At 40.8% G+C, this 20,516-nt stretch overlaps 1 protein-coding gene across 6 annotated transcripts in view; it reads left to right on the top strand.

The window, feature by feature from the left end:
- The window catches only part of DIP2C (disco interacting protein 2 homolog C), a 325,831-nt gene extending 305,315 nt beyond the window's left edge, over positions 1–20,516 (top strand). For 5 of the 6 annotated variants that reach the window (XM_063324435.1, XM_063324438.1, XM_063324436.1 and 2 more), the window contains 5 exons: positions 7,772–7,829; positions 8,995–9,069; positions 10,148–10,322; positions 12,151–12,274; positions 17,149–20,516. In XM_063324435.1, coding sequence (XP_063180505.1) covers positions 7,772–7,829; positions 8,995–9,069; positions 10,148–10,322; positions 12,151–12,274; positions 17,149–17,401 — 685 coding nt within the window. In that variant the 3' untranslated portion in view covers positions 17,402–20,516. The remainder of the gene's footprint in view (positions 1–7,771; positions 7,830–8,994; positions 9,070–10,147; positions 10,323–12,150; positions 12,275–17,148) is intronic. The other variant, XM_063324439.1, reaches the window with a different exon arrangement.

The following is a 20,516-nucleotide window of genomic DNA, read 5'->3' as shown; positions in this document are numbered from 1 at the left end:
AGCTCTGCGTGTTGAAGTTTTCCATGCACAGGCAATGTCCCTGGTGGTTGTTAAGGAGAGGGAACTTTCTGCAAGTTTTTCCCTAAAAACGCAGGGTGAGTCAGCTGGTGTGTGAATTTTGAAGGTTGTAGCAAGATAAGGGGGCAGGGGAAAGAGAATAACTTGGATTTCAGAAATTCCTCTTTTTATTACATTGTGTAAATGTAGAATATGAATATTACATTGGGGAAGCTAAAATTATTCCCATAATTTGTTAACAACAAAAAAGCGAATTCAATTAGATGAGGATAAAAGTTTTCCATATGTGTGGAGTCTCTTTTCTCAGTTGTAACTGGTTACAAAAGCGTTACGAAATAGAAAAAGCGTCTTACATTAAACAGAATCATCCTGTCACAATTGTGATTATGAAAAGTGCTGTTACAAACAATTAGTGATAAACACCGTGTCCTGGGAGGTTTGTAACCTAAATAAAAAGATAGCAGCTGAGAGCAGCATTGTGCCTGTTGCTGCCAATACGAACCTGAAGCACAGGGAAGGGTGATGCTGTGCCTGATGGGGCGCAGGAGCTGTGAGGCAGGGCCAGGAGGGAGACCAGATTCTCCAGAGTCCCGGTCCACTGCATGCACTTCAAATAGCTGTGCATCGTGCTTTACACAATGTGCAAAGTTAATTTAAACAAATATGATGGAGTTCACGTATAATGAAAGCTGAACATTTCAAAGTACTCCAAGGTTGAAAACAGACATAACCATGGCTTAGTTTTCTTACATACTCCCATGGTCTTATATGATAAAATTGCCATTACTTTTTTTAATCTCTGAAGCTGTGAATATTCCCTTCCTGAACTGGAGTTCCTGCCTCATTTCGATCTCTTAGCAGCTTTCTGAACTTTCTTAAATCCTTGTGTAACCTTTTCTGCTTCTTTGTTCAGCCATCTGAAGGATTGGAAGCTGTTTGCTTTTGACCTCTGGGAATCTGGGACATGAAGTGTAATTTATGGTGAAGAAAAGTCTTTACATTGAAGGAAGGGATTTAGTGCTAATTCTTAAACTGAACTTGTTATTTATGGAATTAACAGGATTAAAATTTGTCCTAGACATATAGAAGATTTAATGGTTGTTAATTTTCTTGGCTAAAGTTTGCCTCAATCCAAAACTTCCTTTTTCAGTCTCAGTCGTATTTATCCATTATCTGAATTTGTCATGTGATGGGAGGAAAACTGCTCTGAGGAAACCAGGATGATGCAGGGAAACTCTTCTTCATTATCTAGATTTTCCCTTCAGCCTAAGTGTTCAGCTATGCTATTTTCCTAATTTTCTGATCTGACTATTTGAACTGGGTATGTCATTTTGGAAGGCCGAGCTTCTGTGCTTTGATCCGTTATTTCCATTTCTGGTAGAATGAGCTCATTGACTTGTAAATTCCGGAATAGTTTATGTAGAAATAGTTGAATAAATGAGTAAAGAGAAGATGCACTGAAAGTCTTGAGCGTGAAAGAGCCCTGACCCCAGTTCAGGATCCCCCTGTTACCTACAGTGCCCATCTTCCCCCTAACTATAGGAAATGAGACCAGGCTGTGTCAGCCCTTTCCCACCGTCAGTCTTACCCAGGCACCATCTCAACGTCAGGCAGCGATAGCGATCTGAAAGGTGTTGATGATGGCAGTAGTTCACGGCAATAATTCCTGGCCATTTGAGTCAGACTGGGAAACCACTGTGCTGTGGATATAGCTACACGAAAGCGTATGTGCTCTCTGGCTTTACAGTTAGACTTTGGTTAAAATTTCTAATGAACAAGGTGGTTGTCTTTTTTCAGCAGAAAAGACCATTGTGTTGATATCAGAAGCGACAGGTTTTACAGGTATTTTTCAGCTTAAGGAAGAAGATAGAATTCTCAGAATTCTCAAAGTGGTCAAAACACCCTACTTTAACTTCTGAATTTTTGCTCATGATAGTGGTTAAAGCATTTTCAGTCTGGAGAGGCAATTAACCTGCATTTCAAAACAAAGCAAAAAAACTGAAACACTAAACATAAATAACCTCTTTTTCTGACCCGCAACAGTTGGGTTTTTTTCGTATTCTGTTTACAGCTTCCTTCCATACTTCACTTTTTTGTTCCACAAAAATTTTCAAAACATCAATTTCTTGCAGGATAGGAAAAAACCCACTTCTGTCCCACAAGTTCAACTTCTAATGTAAGATGACAATCAACAGGAAATCTTAAGAAATAGGGCTGGAATGAAATGAAAGAGACCATCAGCTGTTTCTTTATGCCACAGAAAGGCTATGGAGGCATACATTGGTATTTTCTATACATATAGTGTATTTTCAATACATGTTAGCTTATGCTTGCGTCACATCTTATCTAGTTTCCTTTATGTTTTTTTGCTGAACGTTCTCGGGAGTGGCAGCATCCTAAACAGCTACTGAAATAAATTAGTGTGCAAAATAGCACACTGAAAAGATTTGAGAAACCAAAAAGCGGGACTTCCAAGCTGGCATGACTGCAAAATGGCATGGTGTGAGAACAGACCGCTCAAGATAGGAGGAAGAATAATAATTAAGGGTGGGTAGGGTAAACAGGGAAATAAGAGCTTGAGATGATGGAAGCCGCAGTGCTTCAGTGCCCCAGCCTGGCACACAGCAGCAGATGCTGGCGCGCTGGCGAGGAGGAGGAGGAGGAGGAGAGCAGTTACCATGGTTCAGCTTGTGGGAATGGCTATAAAGGGAAGAAAAAAGTTCAAGATGTGGGTTTTGGCCAAGTGTTAGGGTAAAAGGCAAGCTCTTTAGCTGAGTTACATTTAAAAAGAGAAGGGACAGTGGGAAAATCTCTTTCAAATTGGAGGTGGAGAGCTAGTTAGAAATAACAAGAGGAAGCTAAGAACAGTTCTTGCCAAGCATCGCAGTAAAAAGGTTCCTGACTATGAAGTACATTCAGCTGAGAAATAAACTCTGAAGGGAAGTAGAAGCCGCCCTATCATTTGAAATACTATAACAGGAGTAGACAAAGCACTCGAAAGTGCACTGCAGGGAACAGGCTTTTTTTGGCAGGGAGCGAGACTTGGATGACCTAATAGCTTCTTTCCATCTCTATTAGAATCACGGAATCCAAAGCCTTTCTCAGAGCAGCAGCACAGCCGGCTTTGAAGGTTTGCCCAGTTTTGGCATCGTACCGTTGGTTAGTACCACTCTACACGCTCCAGCCCCTGCGGATTCCCAAAGCAATAGTTAATAGCTCTGCTGACAAACTCTCTGATTAGTGCGAAATACTAGCAAGCTGTGGAATGTATTTTGGAGAGTTTTCATCACCAAATGGACCAGATCTAAAAAGGAGCATAAATAAAATTTGCAGTTTCATGTAAGATAGCTGGGCAGAAAGGCATTGTCGCTGTATTTCAGTATCCCCGTTGCTGCACAGTGATTACAGTGCCAGTTAGTCATAGCTTGCCAGCCTTCATTCTGAAGTCAGATTTCACTCCTACTTTTCTGTAGTAAGTGTTTGATTTAAAGGAGGTGAAATCTGTCCAATGTATTAAATTGTAACAAGGAAAAGAAGTTTAGCACATACTGGTGTTGTAGCTGCATTCCCTATTAAATCCCAGTAGCCAAACTTTGAAACGTAGGCAGCTTTCTCAACTCTGCAGCTCTAATTAGAGATTTTTTTAAGAAAAAAGACTAATTCTTAGGAATGAGTGAAGAAAATGCTAAAAATTATACTGTCTTATACTGTACTATGTAAATACTACAGATTCGTTGCATATCAACATTGTTTATAGCTTTGTAACGGTGCAATGATTCTTAAACATCTTCTGCCTCTCCCCTCCAGTGAGACATTTTGGTGGGAGAGAAACTCTGTGTCTGCCCTGCATTGGGTCACTCCTTTATGTTTTCCCTCTCAGCTTTGGCTGCAAACCACCAGAAGGTGCAAAAGGAGCTTTCACGCCCAAGGGCAGCATTTTTCTCCCATCCACTTGATTTGCAGGCTCTTTGCCCAGGCTGGCTTTATTGCCATGTTCTCCTCTGCCCTTCCCGGCACAGCTCGCAGGCAGCAGAAAGCAGCGGGAAGGCTCTGTGCTCGCTTTGTACGAGATCGTTTTCACTCCCAGCAAAGAATGGCAGGAGCACCGCAGAGAAACAGGACTTGCCCTTTCTAGACCACTGCCGTCTGGGAGAACCTTACGATTATTGTGAATTTGGAGAAGGTTTACCAACATTGTCCTAAGAAGGCTGTAAGGAGCTGTGGGTTTCTTTGCCAGCATCACCTGGGTAATTCCGAGGCGTTGTTTTTCAAGGGTCTGAGGGGCCCTGTGCTCTGCCTTTTCGCCTTGCCTGACAGACCAGCCTTCATAGTGATGCTGCTCACTCGAGAGGGAAAGCAAGAAGTTTTCAGTCACGTCTGCTGTCTGTGTTTGTCAGTGGAAAAAGGGAAATCTCTTGGGGAAGAGTGGGAACAATTGAATTATTTTATGCTGAGGCACAGTAAAACTCATTTTAAAAATTATTGCCTAATGTCCATAATTTATTCACAGCACTAGTCCCAGTAGAGTTAATAAGACTATTACGCACTTAATTTTAAGTGTGCACATAGGAGTCGGTAACGTCAGAATCTAATGTTTTACTTCTATTTTTTTTAAAATCTCTTTGTGGCAAAATATCTTTTATTATCTCAGAGTTGTTAGAGGTTTAACAGCATGTTCCCAAATGGATTGTGAGCTTAGCATAAACTTTTTAAAAGGGAGTCCAAGTTTTTGAGCATTAACAAGGCCCTTGCAGAAAGCCTCCAGGAAATGCCGTTTCTATGTTTAGTGCGCTGCCATGATAACTCTGTAGGGAAGCGAGGCGGAAAGCACGGAGTAGGAGAGGTTTAACAGAATTGGAAACTGAGAAATTACGCCTTCTGGATTGTCATGTGCTAAAAAATGAGGCGAGGTTAAAGGAAATAGGTGGAGAGGGGAACTGGAAGAATCGGCTAGTGATAATAAGAACAAGGTGGGAAGCACAGATGCTGAAAGCAAGGAGGAAAAAGATGGTCAGATTTATGAATGTTGATTCATTTCCAGTAGTCACTTCATTGACTATTGAATGTATGGCTTTATTATATGTGATTTCTGCTAGGCCTGGAGTTCAGCAACACTTCATTGAGGCATGTCTTAATAGTGGGAAAGGAGCAAAGGCCAACAGAATCTCTGGGCAGCCGGACAGATCTGACATACTCTTTTCCTGCCCCAGAGGTTTATTGCTACTGTTATCCAAATCAGATTCTTTTTAAACCAATCTGAAATTCAAATAAAGTATTTCCTGACCTTTGTTACGCCATCTTTCTTAGCACTGCATATGGCTGAGGTCTTTTCCATTGTCTTTTTTTTGAGGCTAAACCTATTTGACAAATGTTGGTAAATAATAAATTAGCTGACGCTGTTAAATGAGATACCAGGTGGTTGAGACGATGGCTAGTTCTTCTAAGAACAGCTGCTTGTCTGCAAATGCCTATCTAAAGGTTGGAGATCATCATTTGTGTAGAAAAACTCATTTAAAGACATTTTCTGTTTCTGCGCTGATAGAGATTTTACAGAGCAAAGATATAGATAAAAAGGCAGAAATAGAGGCATTGTTAACAAGTGGTTTTTGCGTTATTTGATTTTTTTCAATATGCATGGAGTTATTTTTAAAGCCTTTGCTACATAGTCCTAAATGCCCATGATTTAGCTTGCCATTTGAACAGCAACATGACTGTGGCTTATGTAGACATACCCTTCATAGAGCAGCGTAAATTTAGCCTTGCATGGACACCTTACAGTGAAGCTCCTGTGGCCTGGGTTTCTGCTGCCCTGTATCTGTGTCCCGGGTTGAACAGATGGATGTTGTAGCTTCCCTGCCTTTGCTGTGAGACAGTGGTGGCCCCACTGCTCTTCAGGTGGTGGGAAGCTCAACAGAAAATGATGTAGTAAATGTGTATACGCCTGTAACACCACAGAGGTTTAAGAGAGCAGTGCGGTGTAAACCAAGGACAATACAATATTAGAGGTAACACACAGGAGTGGTAATTAGAGCAACAGGCTCTGTCTGGGAGTTTCGTGGCAGTCAGGCAAACTTTGGAAGGCGGTTCCTGTTACACACCTTGCAGGAGAGCAGGTCAGGCTGCAGCTTCCCAGCTGTGCCTGCTCCAGGCAATGCCCTTTGTCGGGCGCTTTACATCCTTTTCCTCTCAAAATGACTTGGAAAATCAGTCTGAAATTGCTGCGTGTTTGGGTTGTGTCTCTTGCTGTTAGTGCAAGGGACTGTTCGCACTGATGTGCAATGCCTCAGGGCTTAGCCCTGCCCCGTCCATCAAGGTTGAGAGGCTTCCCAGAACTGCAGATAAAACCCTAATCACTATTCCTGCCTTGACCTCGACAGTCCCAGCTTTTATAGAAGATGTTTGGAGCAAAGAAATAGTAAGAAAAAAAAAAAAAAGGACGATCTTTTTCCATCTCCTTTACGTTTAGGGGCTGAACTTGCAAAGCTTTGTTCTTTTCCAGAGGGACCTCTAGCTGAGGTCTCTCTGTGCCTCATCCCTCCTTTCCCAAACTGAGCACTGCAGTACTCTGTCTATAAAAAGACCTCAAAACAGGCCGAAAAAGATCTATCGTGAGTGCTCATAACAGACTGCAGTTTTATGATCAGTTTAACCAGATCCAGTTCTCCACCCATCTACTCCTAGCTACGTCTTCCTCTCTTCTGATGTTACATCTTTACTTTTTACAGGGTTGGGTTTTGGGCATCTTGTGTTGTGTGTTTTTTTCTTTTTTATCACAGATCTGAGGGGAGGAAAGGGGTAAGAACAGCTCTTTTGGCAGAAGTCCAGATTTAGATTGATTCAGTGGATTATGGAAAATGTTCAGGAGTGGGAAGTTTAAGGTTTTCATGGGTTGTTAGAGCTTTTAAGTTATCTCACTTAGGATACAAGAATGCCTAGATGTTAACAGTTTTCTTCACCATCTACTGGCTGAGATCATCGGCTATTTTAGGACTTTAAAGTCTCTTTCATTCTAACCCGCTGAGTACTTTTCTAAGGTTAAATGAGGAATTTCCTTCCAGACCATCATACCACTGAAGATGAGCTGCCATTTCTGTTCCTATAGTGGGAAAATAAGTTATCTAAGAAAGGAAGAGAGAGGACCAGAAAGCCACACTCAGAGAAAGGGTCTGACCTCAGCAGCAATAACATTTTTCATTAAATGATTTCTTTTGTTGTTACTAAAATGTTTATCAACCACTGTCCATTGAAAATAATTAAAAGATTGCAAATGCAGATTTCAAGCTGTGGCCGGGTTATGAGCTATTTCGATATGACTTTGATTTTAACTGTTAGCTACTCGTGGAATGTGGTTGCTCACTCAGCTCACGTGCTTTTGTGTCTGTGCCCTGACATTTATGATGTTCTTGTGGGAAATCAATATTTTAGATCCCTCTTGTTGTGAATAAATTTGTGCATGGAATTCCATTTACGAAAGTCTATCAAAAACAAATAAAAGGCACCATCTACATCTGAAGAATTTAATATTTAAGAAAACATTCACGCACATCTTTTTTTCATTATTTTCCCAGCCATAAGTCTTGACTAAGATTAAATATTGGGCCTGATTATCTTCTACAGGATATAAACTTCATCTGTTCCAAAAATAACATTAATCTCTGCGACCATTAGCAATTCCTTTTAGAAATAAATGTTAATGAAACACAAATAAACTCAACCATGTATTGTGCGTATTATTTTTATATGTATTTTACAGAGTTCGTTTAGTTGAAAGAGGATCTCCACATAGTTTGCCACTCATGGAGTCAGGAAAAGTAAGTACTGAAAGAAGATTTAAACATACTTTTTATGGTAAATATTTTCAGTAAATTTCCATTTCTGTTCATTTTTACATTAATATAGTGTTGAGGAAGGTTTTATCAGATGTGCAGACTGAAGACGTTTCTTTACGGTTGAGGTTACAGCACGATGGCGGTAACTGATGCATTACTGCCCTCTCAGAAGCTGCACCTCCCTCTTCTATGCAAAAAGCATTTCCTTCTTTTATGCAAAAGGAAGGTATTTTGTCCTCTGCATCTCACTCTTGAAACAGCCAACAAATGTGCCGCTAGAATGTTTTATCTACAGTTTTATCAATGTAGACCCACCTCCACTGAGAACTGGCCTGAGGTTACCAATGCTGTACTCATGGGCTACTGATTGCCTGCAGAGGGACGGTGCCTGGTGGGTGGCACCGCTGTGGGGACAGGGTGAGGACACAGGACCAGCACACAGCGACAGGGGTGCTGCCTCAGCTCTGTCCCTGACTGCGGTGTCTGGCCGTGCCCCGGTGACTGAGATGTACTGCTAAGTGTGGTCTGCCTCTGGGAGAAAGGAGAGGTGCCGTCACTGGTGCACTGAGCCACCGAGACTCTCCCTGCTCACTGACCGCCCTTCACACTGCAGATGCTCCTCTGAAGCTTTCTAACCATACTTCTGCAAACACTCATGGTCAGAGGATGCTCCCTTTTCTGTTTGAGGGTGTAACATCTGCCCACTTCTGTAGTCGTTGAATGTCCGTTACATGAAGTCATTGGCAGGCCCTCATTCTGGGGAGAACGCGTCATGCCTCTGGCTTTCTTTTTGTTTCACACCAGAGTTTCATGTGGCTAGCATTTTGTCTTGGTTATTTTTTCTATTCTAATATGTACTCTGGGCCATTTGGCAGGATTTTTGTATTGTAGCTGAACATTTGATTTCTGAGGAGTTTTTAATGATGGAACAGCTTTCACAAAGCGAAGAGGCTTTGTAGCATTTCCCAGATATCTCAGAATTTATTACATCTGTGGACTATTTGATTTTTTTTTATGTTACAAGTCTATTTTAACTTTTTAAGGGTTTCTTCTAGTTTCTAATGAAGGTTTTTTGGGATGAAGAGTCAGCATATGATTGCATAAGCTGGTATCTGCTTTCTTACTGCCTCATGTTTTCTTTCCATAGATCCTCCCAGGAGTACGTATCATTATTGCTAATCCAGAAACAAAGGGGCCCTTAGGAGATTCTCACCTTGGTGAGGTGAGTCATGAAAACTTAACCTTTGTACGCTCTGAACTAAGGTGCGGAGATAAAGCTGTCATCGTGTGTGCCAATGGTTTCCTATAATATGTCTTATCAAGTGCCCAGTTAAGAACATTGTGAATTCTACAGAGCTTTATAGTATACAGTGTGTAGCATGGTATTTGTATCATTATTAAAATTGTTAGGAACATACTTGATAAATACTAATAATAGCTCCTTTGTCAAAAAACTGAAAAAAAATCTACTTTTTCTAATCCTATTTTCTACTTTGTGCTTCGCTATTTCTGATGGAAAAATACATGAAAAAACAAGTTTATTGATTAGTCTAATTTCAGCTAGATGGTTTTTCTAGTGCTATTCTTTTTATAATCATTGTGCTCCAACGCACTGAAGTACTCTCATTAGCTAAGTTGAGCAAGGCTATATGTTTTTCTAATTTATTTTATGTTTCTAGAGAGAAAAACAAATGTTATTTTCAAGGAGCAATTAAAGTTCTAATTAACAAAATGAAGAGTTTGTTTAGGCATAATTAAAACTACAATCTGATTTGTGAGATTCATCTGTAAGATTTCATTGCCATGAAGTCCTTCTCCATAGGTGAAGGTCCCTGGCTTCACCCTTTAAAATAATCATTCTGGTGGTCATGGAGGATGCCCTGCTGGAGTAAAAACACTGAACCGGGAGGGGAGGACTATAGAAAGAGTACTGTGGTCTGTAGGCTCTTCTGAAAATTGCCATAACCAAGCAGACCTCCGAGCGAGCTGAGCCGTTCCAGGAGGCTGTGCAGGTCTTTGGCTAACCTGGGGCCGGAGGGCTGCAGGATGCATGTCCCCGCGGACTTCAGTCCAGCATCCCGGTCCCCAAGGCACGGCTCAGATCCGCACTCCAGCTGCAGCGAGGTTAGATTGGGGTCTCTGTGCCTAAAACGGGGTCAGTTGAGGGTTCAGAAACAGTGTTGAAAGGCATTATGGTATTATCGAGCTATGACTAAAAATATTTGCATGAAGAATTTTCAATAACGCTTCATTCTGGAAAACTACTTTAATTAATACCAGTATAATTGCTTTTAACTTAGATATGGGTTCACAGCACTCACAACGCCAGTGGGTATTTTACCATCTATGGAGACGAATCTTTGCAATCGGATCATTTTAATTCAAGACTCAGCTTTGGAGACACACAGACTATTTGGGCTCGAACTGGCTATCTGGGGTTCCTGAGAAGAACAGAACTCACAGATGCAAATGGAGGTAAGAGGTTTCTCGTCATATAGGTCTATGCACAGAATTTGCATTATTTGGAGACTGAAACGGTGTCTCTTGGCCTGCAGTACCTGATGTGTTCAGTCTGTGAAACCTGTAGAACTCCAAAAAAGCCTCAGTTAAAATAATCAGGAAATAAAACAAAGGGCAAGATTTCCCTGTTCCTTTGCTGTGCCTCAGATGCTATAAATCCCCTCCACTGGTGACTTTTTGGCACTGTTAATGTGCCAAGTGCTTCTGCTTGAAAAATAAGAAATACAGGTTAAAATGCCATCATTTGCTCTGGCACTCGTATCCGCAGGAATGCATTCATGCAGATAGAAAAAGCCCAGTTGTGAGTCTGAGCCCTGTCCCTCCTGTGACAACCATCTTTGATAATTCTTCTGTTATAAACTTATTTACAGAAGCTGTCCATTTCTCAAATCTCCCCATCGTTAAGGCTGCGGGGATGGTTACTGAAATGTAAGACAAGCAGTAGCCTGCTGGAGAAGCTACGGGGTGTTTGGGTTTCTGTCGGGAAGGTGCAGGATTTTGTTACTTGTTTTTATGACGTTTCTTATTTCATGTCCACACGTGAGCAAACAAGACTGCCGGGTGCACCAAGTCTCTGCGTGGGAAAACGTTGCTTCCCTGTGATTTCTGCAGAGCACAGTGCCACGAGTGGCGGCTGCCTGAGGTGGCCGTCGAGGCTGTTGGCAAAGTATGGATTCTAGCAGTGCCACGAGCACCCCCAGGAGCCATCCCAGGGCCCCCGTGTCAGTGCAATTACAAGAGCCGCTATTGAGCCAAAGAGTGAATTCATCAAATCTGAAAGCATTTTAGTAATCACTGTGGATTACGACTGCTGCCCATCTCCTTATGTTAGCATCCTCCTGAAGAGATTTACTTTCTGTTGCACAGGCTTTTTTCATTTCGTAACGATAGCCCAGCCTTGAGAAAATTCAGGATTCTCTGAGAATATTGCAACCTAAGCGTCCAAATGGCTTAAATCTTCTCCTGGCAAAGAGTTGCTACGTCTCAGTTCTCCTCCCCCATTTAGCTCCCAGTGCAGAAAGTTCTCTGCCCTTTATTACTGGTAGAGGTTATATTGCTATTACGTTACCACCATGCAACTATGTAAATTAATGTAAAAAGAGCCAGTTATCTGCTTATAAGTCTATTAGCAAATGTTATTTCTTTATCAATAACATGCAGTCATTTATTATCAGCCTAATATCTTTTAAAAAGTGTCATTTCAGCCTCATTTATTTCTGTAGTTGGGAAAAATTTGTACTATAAGAGCATTACGCTCCAGAGCTTGCCATTTGTCTGAATGAGCAGTTTGCTATCTGGCATACAGCACATATTTCTAGTTTATTGATAAACACCTTTGTAATACACCTTAAGCATCAGTAATGAACGTCTCAAAGCCACTGGCAGAACATCATCCATTGCGTTAGGGTCAAATCCATCTTTTCTATTTCAAAAGAAAGAGAGAGAAACAAGGAGCCTATTGTCTTAAAAAAGAATGAGTCTGTTCTGCATCCACCTGGAAGAAAAACAGGAATTTGTCTCAATGTCTTTGGATAAAGGCTTCCACCTTTCTCTTCTTCAAATGGGAATAGTGTTTCTGCCTTCCTTTCTTCTGCTTTCTGCTCTGCGTTGCACTTCAGTAATGGAAAATTCTCATTAGTTCGGAAATCACCTTGGGGTTTCAGAAATTCAGGGATAACTTAACAAATGTTATACTTGTTTTACTTATTTATTAATGTGAACATTTTCTTTAATTTAATGTGCTGGAGAATAGAATCATTAATATTTTTTTCGTTACAACCAGAACGCCATGATGCACTTTATGTTGTGGGTGCATTAGATGAAGCCATGGAGTTACGAGGGATGAGATACCATCCGATCGATATTGAAACCTCTGTAATTAGAGCACACAAGAGCATCACAGAATGGTAAGGATTGTGTAACACCAGGGCCCTTATGTAAAGCTGAAATATCTATAATGTCTGGGGCTTTTTCTTGGATGTTGCAATTGATCCAGGAAATGGCCTGTCGGGATGGTCACAGGATTTATAACCCAGCTGTAAAATATGTCTGTAGGACACAACTTTTCACAAACGGATTTAATCAGGAAGGACAATTTTCTCCTAAGATCATTCAATATGTTTCTTTTTTGTGTGGTTTTATGTACAAATGAGGATTAAACTTTTAATTTGAGAGAGCCAAGCAGCTCTCAGGCAAGTCAGTAGTTGTTTCTTGGAGTTTTGAGATGTATGTTCTAACCAGGAAGAGCAAACCGGTATGAGTTCAAGCTTTAGGAGTGCTGTTCTTAGAAGGAGTAAGCAAGCAAACGTTTCAAATAAATGAACACACTAATAATCTTTATTAGTGAAGACACTGTTACTTTTGAATTGGTTATTAATAAATCAAGCAGTGATCAAATCAAGGTCACAATGGAAATTGAAGCAGTAAATCAATGAGTTAATAATGATGTTGTCTTAATCAATATCACATCATCAAATGCACACAGCAGGTAATAATTTCTCGAGGCCGACATGAAAACAAATTGCTTTTCATTATTCTTGCATCAGAAGACTTGAGGCAGGTAGTTGTTTTGTTTTGATATAACCTCAGCTCAGCTCTTCTCCTTTGAACCGAAACGAACTTGTCACAACAGCCAGAGCAATTTAGCGAGTATAAGACGTGACTCTCCATTTTTCTTTTCAATCCTGGCCACAGAGGTGTGGCCTGGAGCAGTAAACTTAATAATGAAGCACAGCCACCGGACTGGTTCCTTTAGTCAAACCACCTTGCTTTTTTCTTAAGTATCTGTTAAAATTAAGGCAGTTAATTGCTTGGCTGACTCGTAACTGAGGTTTTGCCTTATTGGCTCCTCCCTAGAGCATCATCATAACTGGTGTGGGCTTGTGCCAGCTGGCCATTACACAGGGTGGAGGATTCTGTGTCCTCATATAGACCAGTGTGAACACTTTAAGGATGCTGTGAAATTCTCCTTGAAATGTGTCAGATCAGTATCGGCAGCGGATGGAAAGTTCTCCTATTTAGGGACAGCTCTATTACAAGATGACCACAGACTCATATATCGATGTGTTCAGCAGTACCTGTTTGTTTGTCAGAGATTTGTATGTCCTCAAAGTGTGAGCTTATGGGCAGTGAATGAAGTACCCATATCACACTGCAGAAATGGTCATCATGGGTTTCAGTGGCCAAAAATGCTTAAATTATGTTCCTTTTTTCAAGACCACATGAATTTTCATTGTCATGAGAATGCTGAGTGGGATAGTGGCAGCTAAAAAAGGGTTGGGGTATGCTGGGAGGACCGAAGAAAAAGGCCACTGAATTTCTGCAAGAAGGTAGAAGTACATGAAATAATTCTTGGTGCCTTAACACTTCCCGGTAGTTGGGTGATAATGTACAAGGCACGTGAATGAGATTTCAGAAAAATAATGCTGTACTATGACTGCCCTTTGCTCAAGGGCCAAAATTGAAAGTCTTCAGGTTTGTTTTTTCCTCAAAGAGAAATTGCTGCTGAGTTAGGTGTTTCTCTGATGCGGTCCCTGTAGAAAACAGACACACAGTAGTTCAGAATGACAGCGTCTGGTTTGCTCACAGTTCCCAACCTCTTCCTAAACCAGTGCTCTGCCTAAAAGTCCCCTCAAGCCACCATCATGAGTTTTCATTCATAGTCCTAGTCCTGACTGTCCTTGACTTTGCTGACTTCTCTTTCAGCTTCTCCTAGAGGTCCTCCTCTTGTTTGTGTGAAACACCCCTTGACGAAATAACGGCCAGTTAAATCTTTTAGATATACTTTGCATATGCTTTTCTTTGGATGGGGGCATGAGCCTCTATTCTTGTTGGAGGCCACTGTTGTGTCAGTGACAATGACCCATTAAGGATTTAACTGCATCGATACCTATGGCAAATGAAAGGTGCTGGGTACGTCCACTCGGTAGATTGTAAAAATAGCCTCAGCTTCCAAGAAACACACGCTCATTTTGTAACATTTAACGCTATTGAGGAAAGTGGTCACTTGTTGACTAACGTGTGATCCTGCAACTTCTGTCATTGAGAATCAGATCTAAAAGGTCATTTAACATTATTCTTGTCTCTTAATAAATTTTATCACAAAATCAACAACCTCTGACCCTGGACCCCCTGTGTCTCAATACGTAACACACAAAAGAGTGGCGCAGTCTGGTTTTATTGTGATGTATAACTACAGCAGGCATTTTTGAAAGTGTTTTTAATACTGAAAAATATGCTGAGAAATAATGTACGTGTATGTATTTTAATTAAAGCACATTGTTGACTCATTTAAACTTCAAACCCTTGAAAGAGGAACAGAACGTAGCTTCCTGGAATTTGCTAAGAAGTGGTTTTCTCGCTCTGCATAATGATAAAGAGGTAAAGCTCCACAAGATACTTGGAGAAGAAAACCATTACGGGCCTCTTTCTCTGGAGGTGTTCTAACAACTTCCTTGCTTTTCCTGAAGCGTTTGGTGGGTTGGAAGCAGCAGGAGGGGCCATTCCCAGCTCAGCGCATCGGCTGTGTTGCATCCACTGGGTGTGACTCCGTAATTTCTTGAGAAAGTGCAGCCTTCCTGGGTCCCTAGTCTTTAGGTTTTGGGGGTGGGTTTTTTTAATTCATGAGGGCTAGAAAGTATTCATAAGTTATATATGCTGGCCAATTGATCTTCACCTCAACTGGTGAGAGCATAAAGGGCAATATTTTATTTTACTTAAAGTGATCACCAGTGAGTTAGAATCATGACAATGAAATGAGTTTTTAAATTAAATGGAAACCCTCTTCGGAGTGTTAATGGCTCTAGGACTTAACAGAAGCTTCGTGAAGGTTTTGGGAATCAGTCCTCTGAACTCAGACAAGCTAACTTATCCTAAGCCATGTTTTAGGGACCTGCTCCTAAATCTTGCCATAAATTGCTTTTCCAAGTAACAAGCTAACAGTTAGTTTAAGTGCTAACTTATAGTTTAATAAAACCTCCCCAGGCTTTTTTGTTAAAATATATATAATACTAATTCAGATATTTGTACAGCAATCCATAAAAATTCTAGGACCTCTCTGGAGATGGTCACCTGTGCGGACTGATACTTGACTTTGTTAATATTCAGCATCAATCAAAACTTACTAGAATGTCTGTGAAAACATAATTACAAATTAAAATTCATTTCACAGGAGCAGTAAGTCAAAGGGAGCCTGCACAGCCTTGCTGTGGCTGTCCATTAGTTTTCCAGATCAATAAGCACATAAGAATTCAATCAAATAGTACTTTGGCAGGATCTGAAAATGAAATTTTTTTTACCAGTAAGTACTTTTCTCCTAAAATCCATTCCGTTAAGCGTCAACATAGAGCACATTTTCATAGCTAACTTTTGGGCAAAGTAAGCTATGTTTCCAAAGTACAGGGATTTTCAGAATTGTCTTAGTAGACTAAAACAGTGCACTTCTGTCTCAATCACGCGTTGACCTTGGGGTAAGTAGCTCTTTTCGAAGTTGGCTAATATACATAATACATTCTAACTTTCAGATGGTTATGCTCGAAACAGTTCTGGGAAATTATCCCCTGATTTTATAAGGTAAAGGAGGGTAAAGTACAGGGCTTGATGTATCAGTTACATGTGTAGAATATTATTATTTACACTATGGAATAAGTTAGAGGAAGAAATAACCATCATCTGCGTCTTAAACACCTGCAAGGAAGAATGAGAGTGCTCTTTGTGGAGTCTCAGTCCCGTTGACCTCTTGTGGGACTTCAGAGGCTTTGGAAACATCTGAGACGTGGGGAGGAGGATGGAGGGAAGCACACACCGGACTTCCATGCCCTCCCAGCCTCCATGTTCGGAAGGATAAATGCATTGTCCTTAGCCAGAAAAGATGCCCAGTAGCAGAAGCCAAAATTTACTTGCTTTGGCTCAAGGGATTAACCAAAATGTTGGGATCTTACAAAATTGTTTCAGTAAAGGAGAGATACTGGTGATAATGGTGTTCCCGTGACCATCTCACCCGTTAATAGGGAATGTAAAACCTCCTGTCCCCTTAAACCCAACAGAAATAAAACACAGCTGAAAGAAAACAGATGGAGACACTGCCTATTTCTGCATCAACCAATTGGTCCAGAAGAATCGCAGCCCTTTTGTGCTGAGCTCTGACCTGCCTGGACAGCAGCCAGACCAGTCCAGAAGGCACGTAGCCATGTCAGCCCAGCACTGGGCAAGCGAGGAAGGCCCCTCCCCGGCCACCCGGGGACCCCTGTGCAGCCTGCGCTATTACGCCATGTAAACCCGCCCAGGGCTTCGCAGCCCTTCACTAGGCAGAGTTTATCCCAAAGATCTTTCCGCTTAGACTACGTTCCTGCTGTTCCTTTTGGTGCCTCCTCTTTTAACCTCATTTGCTCTTCTGGGCTGCTCTTCAAAAAGCCCCGTCCACCCACACATCGCTCATGCATGCCTTCATGAACACAGCAGTGCTGTGACAGTCCTCTGGCTTCAGAGACAACCCCACTTGTCTCACTACCTCCTTACATGATGGGCAAGGATTAGACTCGCGTTTCTGTAAAGTTTATCCCAGTGCTTCGTATTGCAGCAATGTAAAAGTGAGAGCTAGGGGGGCTGCTCTTCTGCCCTGCCTCCAGGCATGGTCTCTCTTGCTACTTGGGCTTTGTGATGAGCAAACAGAAGAAGCCCTAGGAGTTGAAACAAAAAGAGTAACCAAGGTTAAATGAAAAGGGTAAAAAATGAAATGGGGAGAAAAACCCCAGCACTAATATTATTTTTTCTTTCCTTCCAGTGCGGTGTTTACCTGGACAAATTTATTGGTTGTTGTAGTTGAGCTGGATGGATCGGAGCAAGAAGCTTTGGACCTGGTTCCTTTGGTCACCAACGTGGTCCTGGAGGAACACTATCTGATTGTAGGGGTGGTGGTGGTTGTGGACATTGGTGTAATTCCTATCAACTCCCGTGGAGAGAAACAACGTATGCACCTACGAGATGGATTTTTGGCAGACCAGCTAGATCCCATCTATGTGGCCTACAACATGTAGTCTTGTACCTTAAAGCTTCCATGGACTTTACCATAGATGTATAAAATTTTTTGGTGTCCACTAAAAAAGTGTGCAGATAAGATGCTGACACTCATCAGAATGGAACTGTTTCTATTACGACTTTTCAAAGCAGTCACGATTGGCAGGAAATAAAATGTGAAATGTTTTCTTTTACCACTAAATTTTAGAAAAGAAGGACTATGGGGTAAGGCCCTTCAGTGTGTTGGAAAAGCCCATTTTAAACTTTTTTTTTTTTCCCGCTTATTGGACAATACTGCTTTTTGAGTAAATGTGGCTTTGTATTTTACATTAAGTAAGCTGAAGTAGATTTTTTTTTTTATTCTGCCCTCCAAATGGATTCTTTTAAAAAGATTTGCATACTAACACAAATAATTGTTTTCTTCGTTTGTTTGAATATGTCATAAAAAGCTGATGAATACAGATCTGTTACTAACTTAAGCCATTTTAGATCCCACATCTTAGGAAACTGTGTAGTGGTACGAGGAGAATACCCAAAGTAGCACCTTTCAATTAGAAACCTTGCAGCTTTCTGTCGGAGATGCTGAAAGCCCAAAGGCCGAAGAGCCTTTGCTGTTAGCGTTAGAATGGAAGAAATTTATAAATAAGGTATTTCGGCAATGAACTTGCAAATATCTTTGTACTAAACTAAAAAGATAAAATAAGTTAACTACTTCTTCTGTAATTATGTACAAAACGTTTAATTTATTTTGATCTCTTTAGAAGTATAAAAGAGAAAAAAACATTCAAGAATATTAAACTCTTGAAATGTTTGCTAATATAAAAACAAAGTGTTGTATTATCTTGAGTGGATAGTATCACATCAAATATATATATATGAAATATAAATTCACTAATGACAAAAGATTTTAAAGTTTAAAATGCAGTACTTGTCACTTGCATGGTGTCTCCCACTGTAGATAATCAAATGTTACTCACAAATTTTTGGAAAAAAAAAGCAATCCTGGATTGCTAAGTATCCCTGTCGAAAAGAATCCTCTAGATACCAGCAAGTGGAATTATTGCTGCCTTTAAGGCGGTGAATGAATTTAAGACTAAAAATGCACTACAATAATTTTCTTTTCTTTGCCATGGAGGCAACAATAACTATTCGTGCTGGCATGTGCATACACTTGTTAGACTTAGAAAAGGCAGGTTGAGGAATAGCACTGTTGTCTAGCTGCAGAACTTTGTTGCACAATTTTTTTTTCGTTGTTTTAGTTGGTGTTTTTATTGCTATAAGGAAAAGTTTTGGGGTTATTTGCACAGAGTTATCAATTTGCCTCTCAGCTAGGACACGTAGCTCGGTGGCCAATGCATCCAGTTTACATTTACAGGAAACGATTGTTTCGATGGTCTTTAATTTATTCCTTAACAGAGAGGAGCGTACAGTCACTACAGCCGGTTTGGCACGAATCGTGCATCTGCTAACTAGTCCCTAAACGCATTAAAACATCGGAGGAACTGATCTGCCTGTGTAAAGAACGGAGTCGTCCCGCGGTCTCCCGTCTGAGGCCGTCGCGGGAGAAGAGTAGGAAAACATGCATCACAGCTGCCTTCATTTTACTACCTTTGGATAAAAGAGAGGTTTGATTCCCCAGTTCTGTTGTCTTCCCTGCGCCCCGGGCCCCTGTTTTTAAAACCTTCCCCTTCCTTCACGTGGCCGTAACTGAATCGACCCGTTGGTGATCACGAGTGGGATCTACCAGCCGCAGTCCAAGAATGCTTTTCTTATTGTCCCCAATGGCGTTCATGTGCTGGCTCTCATTACCGGATATGCATGACTAAGATTGTTGCAGGGCAAATGTAACCATGTTTATATCACGTATAAGGGAGTCTCGATGCTGGGTGTTTAAAATCTTTTTAAAAGGTAGGGACGTTTTAGTCTGCATGTACAGTCCAGAGCATCTTGCCACGTCAGACGCGTTTTCTTTCCGACCACCCTTTCCGCCTTCACCGTCCTGTGAATAGCCCGATTCATGCTCTGCAGACCAATCCTATATTTTGTCGACTTCATTTTCTGCTCCCTAAAAAGAATAAAAATCTGTTCTTAATGGCAAGTTGTTGTAAGGTTTCAGACAAGACGTTGATTGATTACAAACATAATTGCAGTGTGTGAACTAACTTGTGAAGTCCTGCTATCGCTGATCTCAGTACTGCAAAACAAATCTCGCTGGCGTTCAAAGCATCACTTTAACCTTCACGAAGTCAACTTTGCATTTGTAGAGAATAAAAGAACTGCAATGCAGTTGTGAAACGCAGGTAATAACAGCTCTCTTCTGCAACCTGTCATCCGTGGTTGTTAAATCCTGAGTTCAGAGAAACGATAAACTGAGTTTCTGGTTTTGTTGTGCAAGCAAAAGGAAGGAAACATTTAAGCACCATCAGACTGAGCAATAAAGAAGGATTGTTCTGTATTAGAAACTGTACTGTAGATAAACCATTCATGAGAATGTATAAAATGTTTGTCTTGTGACCTTGTGCTTTTGGAGTCAGACAAAACCATGTAATCAACTTGATGCACATGCACAAAAAAAGAGGGTACACAATGAACATTTAAACACAAAACTAATCAAACAGGAGCAGATTCCTCATGGTGCTTGTTTATTATATATATTTAATCCTGCTTGACACTTTACCCAAGGGAAGACTGTCCCTTTTATCAGTTGAATGTTAGCAGCGTTATTTCATAGAGTGTGGTGACTGGTTAGAGAAATTCATGTAAAACTCAGCCAATCACAGTTTCAAACAAAAATTTTTATGTGCAAAGGACAGCAACCTTCTTGTATGTTAAACCACCAGTACGCTTTGTACATCTGTGATAACGCCTGTTTTATATTCAAATGAACAAATAAAAGCTTTTATTTTTGTTGCTCTGAAAATATCAGTTTCTTAATTAGTCATCTAAAATGGAGCTTCCGAGAGCTGCGGACGCTCGGTGGAGGAACATGGAGAGCTATACTGTAATTTTATTTTGTTTACCTCTCTTGTTGCATAATTTATTAGTACAGATCATTATACTTTTAACAATGTTTAAATACTGGTGTGGGCATTTATTGCTGAAAGACTTTCATATGGCAACAAATGTTTTTTGTGA

This window comes from Chroicocephalus ridibundus, chromosome 2 (genome assembly GCF_963924245.1).
Source record: "Chroicocephalus ridibundus chromosome 2, bChrRid1.1, whole genome shotgun sequence".
NCBI classification, from domain to species: Eukaryota; Metazoa; Chordata; class Aves; order Charadriiformes; family Laridae; genus Chroicocephalus; species Chroicocephalus ridibundus.
The sequence above is the reverse complement of the archived record's forward strand: the minus strand, read 5'-3'. Positions and strand labels throughout refer to the sequence as shown.